The 13,439-nt window shown below is 42.5% G+C and overlaps 1 protein-coding gene across 1 annotated transcript in view; it reads left to right on the forward strand.

Moving 5' to 3' along the window:
• Positions 1-12,589, forward strand: part of TBC1D9 (TBC1 domain family member 9) — a 103,080-nt gene extending 90,491 nt beyond the window's left edge. Inside the window, exons 17-21 of the mRNA XM_082838522.1 lie at positions 5,350-5,415; positions 6,316-6,402; positions 9,993-10,067; positions 10,162-10,265; positions 11,363-12,589. Coding sequence (XP_082694648.1) covers positions 5,350-5,415; positions 6,316-6,402; positions 9,993-10,067; positions 10,162-10,265; positions 11,363-12,088 — 1,058 coding nt within the window. The 3' untranslated portion in view covers positions 12,089-12,589. The remainder of the gene's footprint in view (positions 1-5,349; positions 5,416-6,315; positions 6,403-9,992; positions 10,068-10,161; positions 10,266-11,362) is intronic.
• Positions 12,590-13,439: the final 850 nt, after the last annotated feature.

The following is a 13,439-nucleotide window of genomic DNA, read 5'->3' on the forward strand; positions in this document are numbered from 1 at the left end:
GATGTGATGTTATTGCATGAGTTGGGGTAGGGGGAGGGGGGAATAGGTCAGTAAGCACCGTGGTCCTCGTGGTTCTCTGTGCCGCCCTCAGGACCACAGCCCCGCTCGCTTCAGGAGACAAGGTTTACAGGACAGAGAAGCACATTTTAAGGTTTGCAAGCTGACTGTAAAATTCGTTTTTAGTTAATGGATATATGATTAAATCGTTAATCATATATCATTAATCACTTCTACATTCGATAGTCCTCAGCACTAGTTAAAATACATTATCAGAGAGTTTGCAAGAATGCCAACTTAAACACTGAAACCACAAATCACGATAACTTTACAAGGGAAGAAATGTTTGCATGGATTGCTTTTCTTTGTCAAAAAATATATTTACAGTACATATGTTTCATAAAATTTTATAAAACATTTCATAATGTTTTTAATAAAGAGCTGAAAAAAATGCAACAGCCCTGCAGTCTAAATGGAAGTCTTTTCTCTCCATTTTGCGGGGAGGAAGGGTGTCCATCCTGAGAATGCACACCCTCACCTCCCAAGCAGCACGAGTTTCTGCCTGTCAGCCTCACTGTCTGACCTGTTTCCTGTCCTATATTCCACTGGACTCTTGTCCCATTAATACTTGAGCAGAAAAGCTACGCGGTGGTCAAGCTTGGCCCGCCCATTACGAGGTTGTGGATATAGCAGGCATTATGTCAGGCTGTCTGAATGAGATAAGAAGGAAGACTTTTTAAAATTCTAGTTGTGCCACTCTGTGACCTTGGTCCGTGCACTTGAAAATGACCTGTGCCCACGAAAGATGAAGGCGTCAGACATAGAGCCAACAATGATTCCAAAAAGTACCCTAAATCATTAAGAATAATGACTGGAAGGCTTAAAGGCCAGAGAAAGCTGATGGTTGTTAAAAAAGCAAAGAGGTGTAGATAAGGTCCTCTTAGATAAGTAAAAACTATTTGTATCAAGTGCTCAGATATATCATTCAAAGGGGGTACATGGAGGAAACTAGCCTTTTTTAAGTGCAGGCTCTGCTGTGATGCTTTAGAACTTGTACTTTATCACTTAATCCAGACAACAGACCTTTGAGGGTAATAACAGTATTGATAACTAACATTTATATAGCATTTGCTCAGCCAGGCACTGCCCTCATGCTTTATGTGCATTTAATTTACCTAAAGCACACAACTACAAAGTCGGAGTTTGAACTCAGGCACCCTGGAAGCAGCGTTTGTGCAGTTACTATCAATATTATGTTTTATTACCTGTCTGCTTACTATTAATACCCCCATTGTCAGTTAAAGAGATGGAGGCTTAGAAAAGTTAAGCAACTTGCTGGAACGTTCATTTTTAGCAAGTCAGCGTATGTCTGTTATTGAACTGAAAAGCACAGTTAGTACGTACTGGGTCCAGGATTCAGATGAGGGCTGTTCTCATTACTCTGTGCTAAGGACAGCAAATAGGATTTTTTTTTTTTTAGGGAAGAAGAAGGCATTAATTTTTTAATTACAAAAGTAACGTAAATACATTCTGCTTTTCAAAAAAGTGAACAAAATAAAGTAAAACAATCCAGACAAGGCTAAGGACCCTTTTGACCCTCTCCTAATCTTTTCTGCCCCAGAGTAACTATTACTATCACCTTGGTGTCTATCAAAAGGGAGATTTTTAAAAATTACCTTTGGACAAAAATAAGGAGGAGAAAAAAGAGACAGGTTCTGCACGTAGAGAGGGTTCTAGGAATTTTTGCCGTAAACATTCTTTGCTGCAGCCAGTTTTGCTGCAAAGCTCATTGGCCATAAGGCCATTTTGTCATAAGAGATCAAAATAATTGGTTGACAGTTACGACACTAGAAAAAGATAACAAATCAGTTTTTATAAATCCTTCGACGAGCACAGTCATGCCTCCCACTCGTCAAAACCAAAAGTTCACCAAGCTATGGCAAATATAAAAGAAGCAGCTACTAATTCACAACAGCCTTCGAGAACATTAATGACTGATTCTTTAGCTAATTTGGATACAACAGATTGTCCTCTCAGGCCGTCTTTACCAAATTTATCATGCAGTATTAGACGTTGGAGGCAAACGAAGAATCAAGCTCCTCCTATCCCCCCAAAAGGAAATCGTAATGTGATTCCTGATGGGCGTAAGTTTCTTGAAAATGGTGCAAATTTTAACACAGTCTGGCTTAGATTAGCTCACTGAAGGATTTGCAAAAATTGATATCTTATTTTCTAGTGTAATGTAACCATCAACCAGTTATTTTTTTTTAACATCTTTATTGCTTTACAACGGTGTGTTAGTTTCTGCTTTATAACAAAGTGAATCAGTTATACATATACATATGTTCCCATATCTCTTCCCTCTTGCATCTCCCTCCCTCCCACCCTCCCTATCCCACCCCTCCAACCAGTTATTTTTATCTTTTATGGCAAAATGGCCTTACGGCCAATTAGTTGTAATGTGAATCTGCTTCTAGCAAAGATGTTCACAACAAAAATACCAGACATGTGTAGAAAGTGATAGGAATAAATATAAATATTTAACTTACTTAAGCCTAGTCAAACCCCAACAAGGTAAATACTCTTCAAAATCTTCCGAAAAGGAAAGCGAGGTTTGCAGTCCAAGATAGTGGAAACATTGGAGAAGAGTACTTGGGCTTCTTAAAAATGCAGTTGAGTTCTCTGAGCAAAGTCAACTCCACCCCGTTTGCCGGGCGGAGTCTCAAGAGCTGTAGTCAGTCATGCGGGTTGATTACAGCTATGGAGACAGACAAGTAGAGTAGAAAAGAGAAATTCTGTTCAAGTCTTAAGAAACTAAAGAATGAATTCTGGAAGAGATGGATCAATAATTTCAATGTTCATCTCCAGAAAGATCCCTCTAGAAATTAGTGAACAGAACATCTCTATGGAATTAGAGATGAGGGATTACAATCGCAAGCCACAAATTAGCTGGCCCTCCTTTTCCAGTGGTATTGCTGGAAGGCAGCATTTCTCAACATGCCATAGATGTCATGAGGCAGCTGGTCACTGGACAGATAACTCATGATAAATGGAAAGTTGGAGGGATATGGATGTTGTTGATTCAGTGACTGTCTGAACCCTGCACCCAAAGCATGACGGTCAATGGAGAGTTCTCTAGTATGCTGGGCTTGGTATTTAACCTCTGTGATTGTTCCCTCATTTGCAAAATAGTTATTGTCAGGACTAAAAGAAATAATTCAAGTAAAGTTCCTACAACAGTGCCTGGCTCAAAAAGTGTTAGTTATTGTTGTCACTACAATTACTGCTTATCCCCCTCTACCTGACTTAGTCAGGGATTTAAACTATAAAGGTAGAGAAGCTACCACTACAAAAGTGAAGAGAGACAGCCATTGTGTTGGAGGACAAAAACAAGATTTAAAGAAATCAGAGGAGGAAATGATTGGCAAAAACAAACTGATATAGATAAATCAGAAATCTTAAATTTTAAGAAATGATTGTAAAAGAACTGTATGTCTGCATATATAGTATAGTGGTTTCAACCATGCGATCTAGGGTCAGACAAATCTGAGTTCAAATCCTGGGCCTGCCACTTGCTAGCTTATGACCTTGAACATTACTTAATATCAATAAGCCCGACTTCTCACCTGTAAAGTTGGGATAATAATTGTGACCATCTCGTAGAATTGTTGTGAGAAGTGAAATGCATATGGAAAGTAGTTAACATAGGATTTAACACAAAGTGAATGGTTCAAAAATGTCTGTCATTATTTTCATGGTTAGTATTAGTCAGTGTGTAAGCATTTGCGGGTTTAGTTAACTATGTGGTCAATAAGAAACTCCAGAGTGAAGAGTATAAAGAGTTGAATGCAGACTTAGGCTAAGAGTCAAGAACAGTTCCACTATTCTCTGCAGTGGACTAGAAGCTTCTGGAACTCTCTGTCCAGAGGGTTATTGATGGACACATTAACACATAAGGTGGATGTGGGTAAGAATAGGGAAGAGTGTACAAACCATGTCGTATAAGAAAGTTGAAAAAATGTAGAGAGGTATAGCCTGGGGGGGCTTCCCTGTGGCGCAGTGGTTGGGAGTCCGCCTGCCGATGGAGGGGACACGGGTTCGTGCCCCCGTCCGGGAAGATCCCACGTGCCACGGAGCGGCTGGGCCCGTGAGCCATGGCCGCTGAGCCTGCGCGTCCGGAGCCTGTGCTCCGCAACGGGAAAAAAAAAAAAAAAAAAAAAAAAAAAAAATCTGAAGGATTGTTATAATGAAGATGTAATAGACCAATTTTTTTTTTTTTTTTTACTTTAAAGAGGAAGGAAAAGGAATAGTTCTAAACCTTTTTTTGAGTTGTGATCTCTTTGAGATCTGATAAGGACTGTGGAAATCTTCCCAAAAAGTGACATCGGCACGTGGCCACATTTTACATTGTTTGTGGTTCATGGAATTTATGCACTTGGACCTGCAGGTTAAGGGTCCTGACTAAAGTAAAAATGACAGGAGCCCTTTCAGTGTTTCTAGAACTCCCCAGTGAGATGAGATGCCTCTGGTTGTGATGAGCTTCCCGTCCCTGAGGATGTTCAGACGTCTCTCTTACATGGATGTGGGTGTGGGAGGAGGCCCCTGCATTAAGTGGGAGGTGGGACGAGATAACCCCTGGTGCCCCTGCTAACCAATCCAGATCCCGTGATTCCCCTTTTCCCAAATCTGATGAACCTTCAACTAGGCGCTCTGGAACACGCATTTACAAAGGATTTTCTGATTCCTGAAATACGTATGGACTGTAAGGGAAAAAGTAACAGGATTCTTTGGGTTGAAGCAATGGTGATATAATGGCGGCTAGGTTAGGCTAAATTGAACTGAAGAAATATTTAAGAGACCCCAAAAGCAACTAAAAAAGATTTCTAAAATGAGTAATTTGAAGCACTCTTAAACGTGTATTGAGATTATTTCTGAACTCTAGCAAGTATTTAGGGTGTTGAGGCCCAGTCACCTGACTTTTCTTATCAATAACACTAGTTAAATTTGTGCCAGCCACTATTCTAAGTGTTAACACCTTTAGTTCTCACATTTCATGGGCCCTGATATCAAGACCACTGGTAGTATCTTCTAATTTGTCATCCTGCCTCATAGAGGGGAAACTGAGGTACAGAGAGGTTCACTCTCCCAAGGGCACGTAGTAAGTACAAAGCATTTGAAACCAGGTATCCTGGCTCCAGAGCTCTCAACCCAAATACGTCCTGGCCAAACTTTCTGCCACACGATACCTGGGTTTCAATTTGTAAAAGTAGGTGCTTTGGGGGGGATGCTGAGCCTGGGGTGGGGGTGGGGGATTGTAGCACACATGGTGCATTTCACTTATGTGACTTCTAGGTGCCGCGTGCCATGGGGACCTCACAGAGAAGCTCAAACTGCTGTACAAAATGCACGTCTTGCCTGGTAAGCGAGACACACGGAGTAGCACAGGTACCTGTGACTCTTGGCCTGGCTTGAAGTCTTTTTTGGCGAGACCTGTTTGCCTTTTTTTTTTTGATGTACAAAATCACTCATTGGTCACTGAGAACAAACTGAACGATACTTTTTACATGAGTTCCTGAAGCAGCCGGTGCTTAATTCAATGATCACTCACCTGTGTGAAGTGTGAGTTGCAGTAATAGAAAAGAGCAGGCTTCTGCAAGAGAACGAATAACACTTGGTAACTCGTGGGATTCTGAGTCGAGGGGGAGCAGTGTTACCACCAACAGAAACAGTGGGAAAGATGGTGAAGTTGTGAGTTCAGTTTTAAACAAGGATGGCCTCCAGCTGGAAATATCTAGCAAATACTAAAAAAGAAATGGAGGGAGAGGTGGAGGGAAAGAAAGAGAGGGAGAGGGAGAGAGAAAGGAAGGAAGGAAGGGAGGAAGGAAGGAAGGGAGGGAGGGAGGGAAAAAGGGAAGAAGGAAAAAGGGAGGGAGGAAGGGGGATTAGCTCCAAGGATAGAGATAGGGTAAAACTACAGATTTGGGAATTATCATTATAGTTACAATTTCCCAAAATTTGGTTCCTTAAACCCTCATTCCATAGGATTTAGGAAAAGTCTCCAAAAAAGGCAAATGTGAAGGGACACTTCAGTGTGGGGTTGTTATAAAGGAAGGTGGAGTTAGAACTGGAGGGAGCCCCTCCCCCATAAGGGTTTTGAGGAGGTGGGCATGCAAGGCCTGCACCAGTGATGGGACCCCCCAGCCCACCTTCGTAACTTCAGCTTCTCATGAGCCCCGTGTCATTTCTTCAGCAATTAAAGCACACTTTCATTGAGTCCTGGCCCTGCCAATATGAGAATCATCTCTCCTCCCTCTCCAGAGCCATCCTCTGATCAAGACGAGCCAGATTCTGCTTTTGAAGCAACTCAATACTTCTTTGAAGATATCACCCCAGAATGCACACATGGTAAGTGACTTTCCTCGTCAGGGCCTCTCTGTTTCTTTTTCTACAGAGCCCTCTGTTATTGGGAAAAGTTGCCTCCAAAGCTAGGCAATCAAAGAAGTATAATGAATACAAGTGCCTGATATGCTACTTTCTTTTTAAATTTTTGAACTTGACTAACTACTGGGGAGTGGGAATTTCAGCCCACCGAAAGGACCATGTACATTGTGTCCTGCTGGCTTAGAAAAAGCATTACCTGGAGAGCATATACTTTGCTCCCCTCTCCTTGATAGGGAGAAGCATTCATTAAGAACATCATTCTGTTGTAATGCTGATCTCCAGAATCTGGACTAGCATTGACATCAGATACACTGCTCTGTAACAGACGTCAGCAAACTTTGGACCAAATCCAGCCCACCACTTATTTGTACGGCCTGTGATAATATAAAATTTATTTATTATTTATTTATTTATATATAATTTTTGGCGGTAGCTGGGCCTCTCACTGTTGTGGCCTCTCCCGAGCACAGGCTCCGGATGCGCAGGCTCAGCGGCCATGGCTCATGGGCCCAGCCACTCTGCGGCATGTGGGATCTTCCCGGACCGGGGCGCGAACCCGTGTCCCCTGCATCGGCAGGCGGACTCTCAACCACTGCGCCACCAGGGAAGCCCGATAATATAAAATTTATATCAAAGAATTAATATAAAATTTAAACATTATTGCCTATAAATAAAGTTTTATTGGAACACAACCAGGAACACAGCCAAGCTCATTCAGTTATATATTGCCTATGGCTGCTCTCACACTACAGTGGTAGGATTACCTCAGATATTTGCCATCTGGCCCTTTACGGAGAAAGTTTGCTGACCCCTGCTCTGTGCGGTTGTTAGATCTACACAGACATGATCCGGCTCATTGGAAATATCTCCAGATTTACATAAGAACCTGTTCTGTTGTGCCATGTGTGGATCTAAGCAGCGACTGGGCTTGCTGCTGCTGTGCATTATCTCCATTCTATTGATACTTCATCCGTAGGGCAGGCGGCCTCCTGACTTCACCCAAGGTTGAAAGTCAGCATGGGTTGCTCCTGGGTCCTTTTGCCTCTTAAATCTTACTGTCCCCAAATAAGCACAGCTTAGACCTGCTTTTAAACTGTGAGCCCCTAAGTGATTGAGTGGAGAGGAGCAAGGGCCAGGCAGTATTCTTATTGGTGATAGGTGTTAGGGGCAGGAGTTTTGGACAGGATGCTAGCTCTGTTTGTCTAGATGACCTCAGGCAGCTTCGGGCATCTGGGAGCACCAGGGTCCTTGTGTGGAAAGTGGAGATGAGAGCTGTCACATTGGGTATAGTAAGGACTTCGTGAGATAATGTAGTAAGCCTCTTAGCATAGTGCCTTAGCATATCTGACAATATTCTTCAAATCCTTAGCAATCATATTTTGGCTGCAAAATGTTAGCCGCATCTTTCTTAGTGGGAACTCATCTCAGAAAAGGAGTTACTTGTTTCAGAAATGCTTTAGGAATGGTTACATGCCAGTAGCATTTAATAACCTCAAAGATGCTTTTTAAAAGATGTTTTTTCTGGGCTTCCCTGGTGGCGCAGTGGTTGAGAGTCCACCTGCCGATGCAGGGGACACGGGTTCGTGCCCCGGTCCGGGAAGATCCCACGTGCCGCGGAATGGCTGGGCCCGTGAGCCATGGCGGCTGAGCCTGCGTGTCCGGAGCCTGTACTCCGCAACGGGAGAGGCCACAGCAGTGAGAGGCCCGCGTACCACCAAAAAAAAAAAAAAAAAAAAAGTTTTTTCTAACTCCATAAGTACTATTGCTTTGTATCAAAAATTTTTAAATATGGGTCAAAATATATAAAATAAGCTAATGATATCTTAAAACTGCATGATATAAAGATAACTATCAATAATAATTAATATCTTGAAGTATTCCTTTTTTATCCATATAATTATAATAATATCCATAATGTATATAGAAAACTGGGATCAAACTGCCGATACAGTTTTGTTCGTTTGTTTGTTTTGGCTGAAGGATTGTTTTATGAACAATTTAAACGTAGAACAAGCGTGTTCTGGCACATGCCATCTCCACCTCTTCTGCCTGTACAGTTTTGTATCCTTTTTTCACTTAAAATCCAGTGAGCCTATTACGATGTCATTTACACTCTCTGAAAACATGGTTTTTAATTGGCTGTATAATATCCATTGCATGGGGCTTACCATAACATTTTGGACTATCTACTTGTTCCCTAAATCTAGTTCAACATTAAGAGGAGAGGACTTTCTCCACGGCATATATAGTTCATTGTCCTCAGTCTGTCTTAAAAGCTGCTGAGGTTTTAATTTGGCACTAAATATGTAAAGGTTACGTATGTGGCAAACCAGCCTCCTTTTGTATGGCTGAGGAAGTGCTTGGGATGCATTCTTACAGCTGACAAACTGAATGGGAAACTGGGGGGATAGTACACCTCTCCCTTTTGAAGCCCTGGGATGTCCTGTTTTAAGAAGAAAGAAGAAAACAATTATAAGTTGTTTTCTTGAAAGTCAAAAAATGCCAGATTATGAATCTGAAGGAATTTAGTAGCACATGACATTTGTTTTCTTTTATCAACATAGACGTCAGTTTCTTTTTAAAAACTGAGTTCTTGATCTTTTGCAGAGCCTGACAGGTCAATCTCATGTATACAAAGTTAAGATGATAATGTAACAGAGGGGGGAAATCAACATTCACTGGGGCCAGCACCACCGTTTTTTAAGTACTGAACACCACATGACATCATTCCTTTAATTCCTGTTTATACACCGAGCCCTGCTTGTGAAAAAGGATTCTTGGGGAACCTTTCACCTAGAGATAGAGTTTTTCGATTGTAAAAAAAAAAAAAAAGAAATCACTACCTAAAAGTTGAGAATTACGTTTTATTCGGCAGACATACCGAGGACTTAAGCCCAGGAGGCAGCCTCACGCATAGCTCAGAGGGACTGCTCTGAAGAAATAAGGGAGGAGAGCCAGGATATATAAGATTTTTTTCGCAAAAAAAAAAAAAACAGGTAGTGGGAATATCAAAAGATTAGTGTTAATTAAAGAGACCAGATATCTCAAGTTAATGAATTCAGTGCTTTTCTGTGTATGGGAAGATGCAAGAGTCTGGGCTTACTGAAATCATTCCTCTGACATGCACCTTAGCTATCTAGGGCCAGTATCCTATTTTTCTCCATCCTGATCCCCGCAGGGTATTGGGAGATGGCACAGTTGGGGGCAGCTGCAGTGCTGCTGGCTTGATGGCTGCAACATCCTTTGTTTACTGACCTGGCAGGCAACACTCAGTTGTCAGATCAAATATGAGACACCCAGTAAGATTTGAATTTGAGGTGGACAAAAAATGATTTGCTTAGCGTGAGTATGTCCCATGTGATATGTGGGAACTCACACTTTAAAAAATTACTTGTTGTTTACCTAATTATTTATGTGCTGGGGTTTTGTTTTTGTTTTGTTTTGCTGTGTTAGGCAACTCTACCTAGAGGTTTTTCTGTTTTCTACTACACCTACTCAACCTATGGGTTTATCACGTAACATTCTCCTTTTTTCTTCTGAATCTTTCCTGGTAGTGGTTGGATTGGACAGCAGAAGCAAACACAGTGCAGACGATGGCTTTGTTACAGTGAGTCTAAAGCCCGACAGAGGTACAGACTTTCTCTTCTCTGTGTTTCCCTTACTGCTGGTTCAACAGTTGCTTCTTGACCTTTGAACACTTATTTCTCGGCATTTGGGTTTTAGGGAAGAGGGCAAATTCTCAAGAAAATCGTAATTATCTGAGACTCTGGACTCCAGAAAATAAATCCAGATCAAAGAATGCAAAGGATTTACCCAAATTGAATCAGGTGAGTACCGAACAGTGTAGTTCATGCATTTCAAATCTTGAAGCTCTTTTCTAGTCATAGATAAATGTAGAATAAGTACTCCTCAAGGCGCTTAAGTAGTACCTGTTTGGATCTATTTTGTGCATGCTTTTGTGCATTAAAAGTATGCTCTGTTGTGAGAAAATGACCTCCTCAGAGAATATGTGAACCACGAAATATTCAAATTTGAGAATACATGCATTCTCATCCCAGTCTTTACAAATACCCTCAGATACTCGGAAGACAAGCTCATGCTGTTTTCAAACCACTGTGCTCAGCTATAAAGGTGTCTGACATATTTTTTTCCTTAAACAGCTGAAATGTAATGAGGGCGATAAAACAATATAAATAATTAAAATACAGGTTGCAAATGCTGTTTTCTAACAGAAGAACAGATAAATCATCCTGGTGGGGGTGGGAGGCATGACTTCCGTCCGTGGACACCAGCAGATGTGTCATGGGAGAGGGGACTGGAGCTGACCTGACCTTGGAAACATTGGGCTGCCTGCTGTAGTGTGTAGATATGAGATGAGGTGAGATCTGCGATTTACTTAAGATACTGCAAGAAAGGATAAAACAGTTAGTGAAACATTTGTATAACATGGTCCTTCTTTTTTTTTTTTTAATATTTACTTATTTATTTTGGCTGCGCCGGGTCTTAGTTGCGACACGGGGGATCTTCATTGCGGCACGCAGGCTCTTAGTTGCCATGCATGTGGGATCTAGTTCCCCGACCAGGGATGGAACCCAGGCCCCCTGCATTGGGAGCGCAGAGTCTTACTCACTGGACCACCAGGGAGGTCCCCGTGGTCCTTCTCGACTCTAGAATGATAGGTACTATTATAAAGGCGTATTATTTCATTCTTTCTACTTTCATGGATGTTAGACGTTTTCCCAGTTTAAAAAAAGGAAGCATTGAAAGAGACTTTAAACTACACATCCATCCACCCTACGGTAGGACTCTTCCGGGATCTTGTAGGAGTCCTGATATTAAATGGCTTTGCAGTCCACTTGGGTCCTGCCTCCGTGCTCCTCATGAGGTGGCCACATGCTTGTGTTTTCCCTCCATCACTTTGCAGGGGCAGTTTATCGAGCTGTGTAAGACGATGTATAACATGTTCAGCGAGGACCCCAACGAGCAGGAGCTGTACCACGCCACGGCGGCGGTGACCAGCCTCCTGCTGGAGATCGGGGAAGTGGGCAAGCTCTTCACTATCCAGCCCACCAAGGAGGGCGGGAGCGGAGGTGGCGGGCCACCCGGCAACCAGGGCCTCCCCGGCGGCATGCTCTTCCCCAACAAAGGGCCGGGCCAGCCTTACGCGCCGGACCCCGTGGAGCCCCTCCCGGCCAGCTTGGCGGGGGACGGCGAGGAACACTCCCTGGGGGGACAGATGGAGGACATCAAGCTAGAGGACTCCTCGCCCCGGGACCACGGGGCCTGCTCCTCCATGCTCATCTCCGACGACGACACCAAGGACGACAGCTCCATGTCCTCGTACTCGGTGCTGAGTGCCGGCTCCCACGAGGAGGACAAGCTGCACTGCGAGGACATCGGCGAGGACACGGTGCTGGTGCGCAGCGGCCAGGGCACAGCGGCGCTGCCCCGGAGCACCAGCCTGGACCGGGACTGGGCCATCACCTTCGAGCAGTTCCTGGCCTCCCTCCTGACAGAACCTGCCCTAGTGAAGTACTTTGACAAGCCCGTGTGCATGATGGCCCGAATCACCAGTGCAAAAAACATCCGGATGATGGGCAAGCCCCTCACCTCGGCCAGTGACTACGAGATCTCGGCCATGTCCGGGTGAATCCCGCGCCTTCTGTAGGGACACGCAGGCCGGGGGCGGGGGGAGGGTCTTTTTTATGTTCTGTGTTGGGGTTTCTTTCTTCCTTTTAAATTAAATATTTATTAGTACCCGGCTTAAAGCCTAGTGTTTTCATAATATAATACAATGAAAGCTGTTGGAGGAATACTTAAACACCTCGATGTAGGCACAGTTCACTCTCTTGTCGGGGGAGGGGGATTTACCAGAATACGGTTTTATTCAATGAATTCCGAAAGAAAGATGACTCTGTCCGTGATATGTGTGTATTTATAACTTCTTAATCTTGCTGTTGAGCTGTATACATAGTGCTGTTTAACACTAAATAAGGCGGCAGACGTGTATTGGGGCTTTTTAAATAAAATTAGAGCTGTTAAGGAAAGTAGAATGCCACAAACACAGAATGTTCTTAAATGGAATAGGCACTGTCAGCTGGGGTAAATCCTATACCACTTTTAGGGAGCATTAAAACTATTTTTTAAGATTTGAAATATATTTCATAAAAGTCCTCTATTCAAAAATCATGTTTCACAGATGTTCCCTTTTGAGGTTCTAAGCAATTATGAAAGTGTGAGTGATTTTTATGTGATGCCGGAATAACACCTCTATCTGATCAATTTGGACAAATACCAGGCCAATTTTGCACTTACAAAACTGATGATTTAAGTCAGCTGGCCAGAATTCAGGGGAAATGAACAGTCTTTTGTTACAGAGAATCTGAAAGTGGCAACAGAAATGATGAGAGGGCTCAGGATTTTTTTTGGGGGGGGGAGTAAAAATACTGATGCTTCTCATACTAGATTTTCAGCTTCTTGTTACTCATTGCAAATGAAGCAAAAAGTAAAACAATGAACTTTACCATTTCCGTACTCTCCGTAGGTTCAAGAAATTATACCATGTATCACATATGACCATCTTTCCAGTTAAATCCATGTAAAGTAGAGATAATGTAAATTGAAAAAACAACCTGCAAGATAACGTAACTGAATGTTTAAAGCGGAACTTGTCACTTTATATAAAAGAATAGTATGCTCTATTTCCTGAATGGACTTGGAAATGAAAACTATCGCACCTGCACTTTGTATTGTTGCTTCTTTTTTATTCCTATTATAGTTTTGTCTTTTACAGATGTTGGAGTTTTTTTTTCTTATTGTTGAATTCATAATCATGGTCACGTTTTCTTTGCTTATGCAGAATACTCCTTCCAATGCATTCCTTTATTTTAGTAGCCATTGGTCTTTATTTTAGCTGTTGCTGCTGTTTTTTATTTTGTTTACAGAATGATTTTTTAAACTGTCCAGTGAAGTAGTGTTAACCTCAAGTAGGATAAATGTGA

This window comes from Leucopleurus acutus (assembly GCF_964270905.1).
Source record: "Leucopleurus acutus genome assembly, chromosome: 4".
Taxonomy (NCBI): domain Eukaryota; kingdom Metazoa; phylum Chordata; class Mammalia; order Artiodactyla; family Delphinidae; genus Leucopleurus; species Leucopleurus acutus.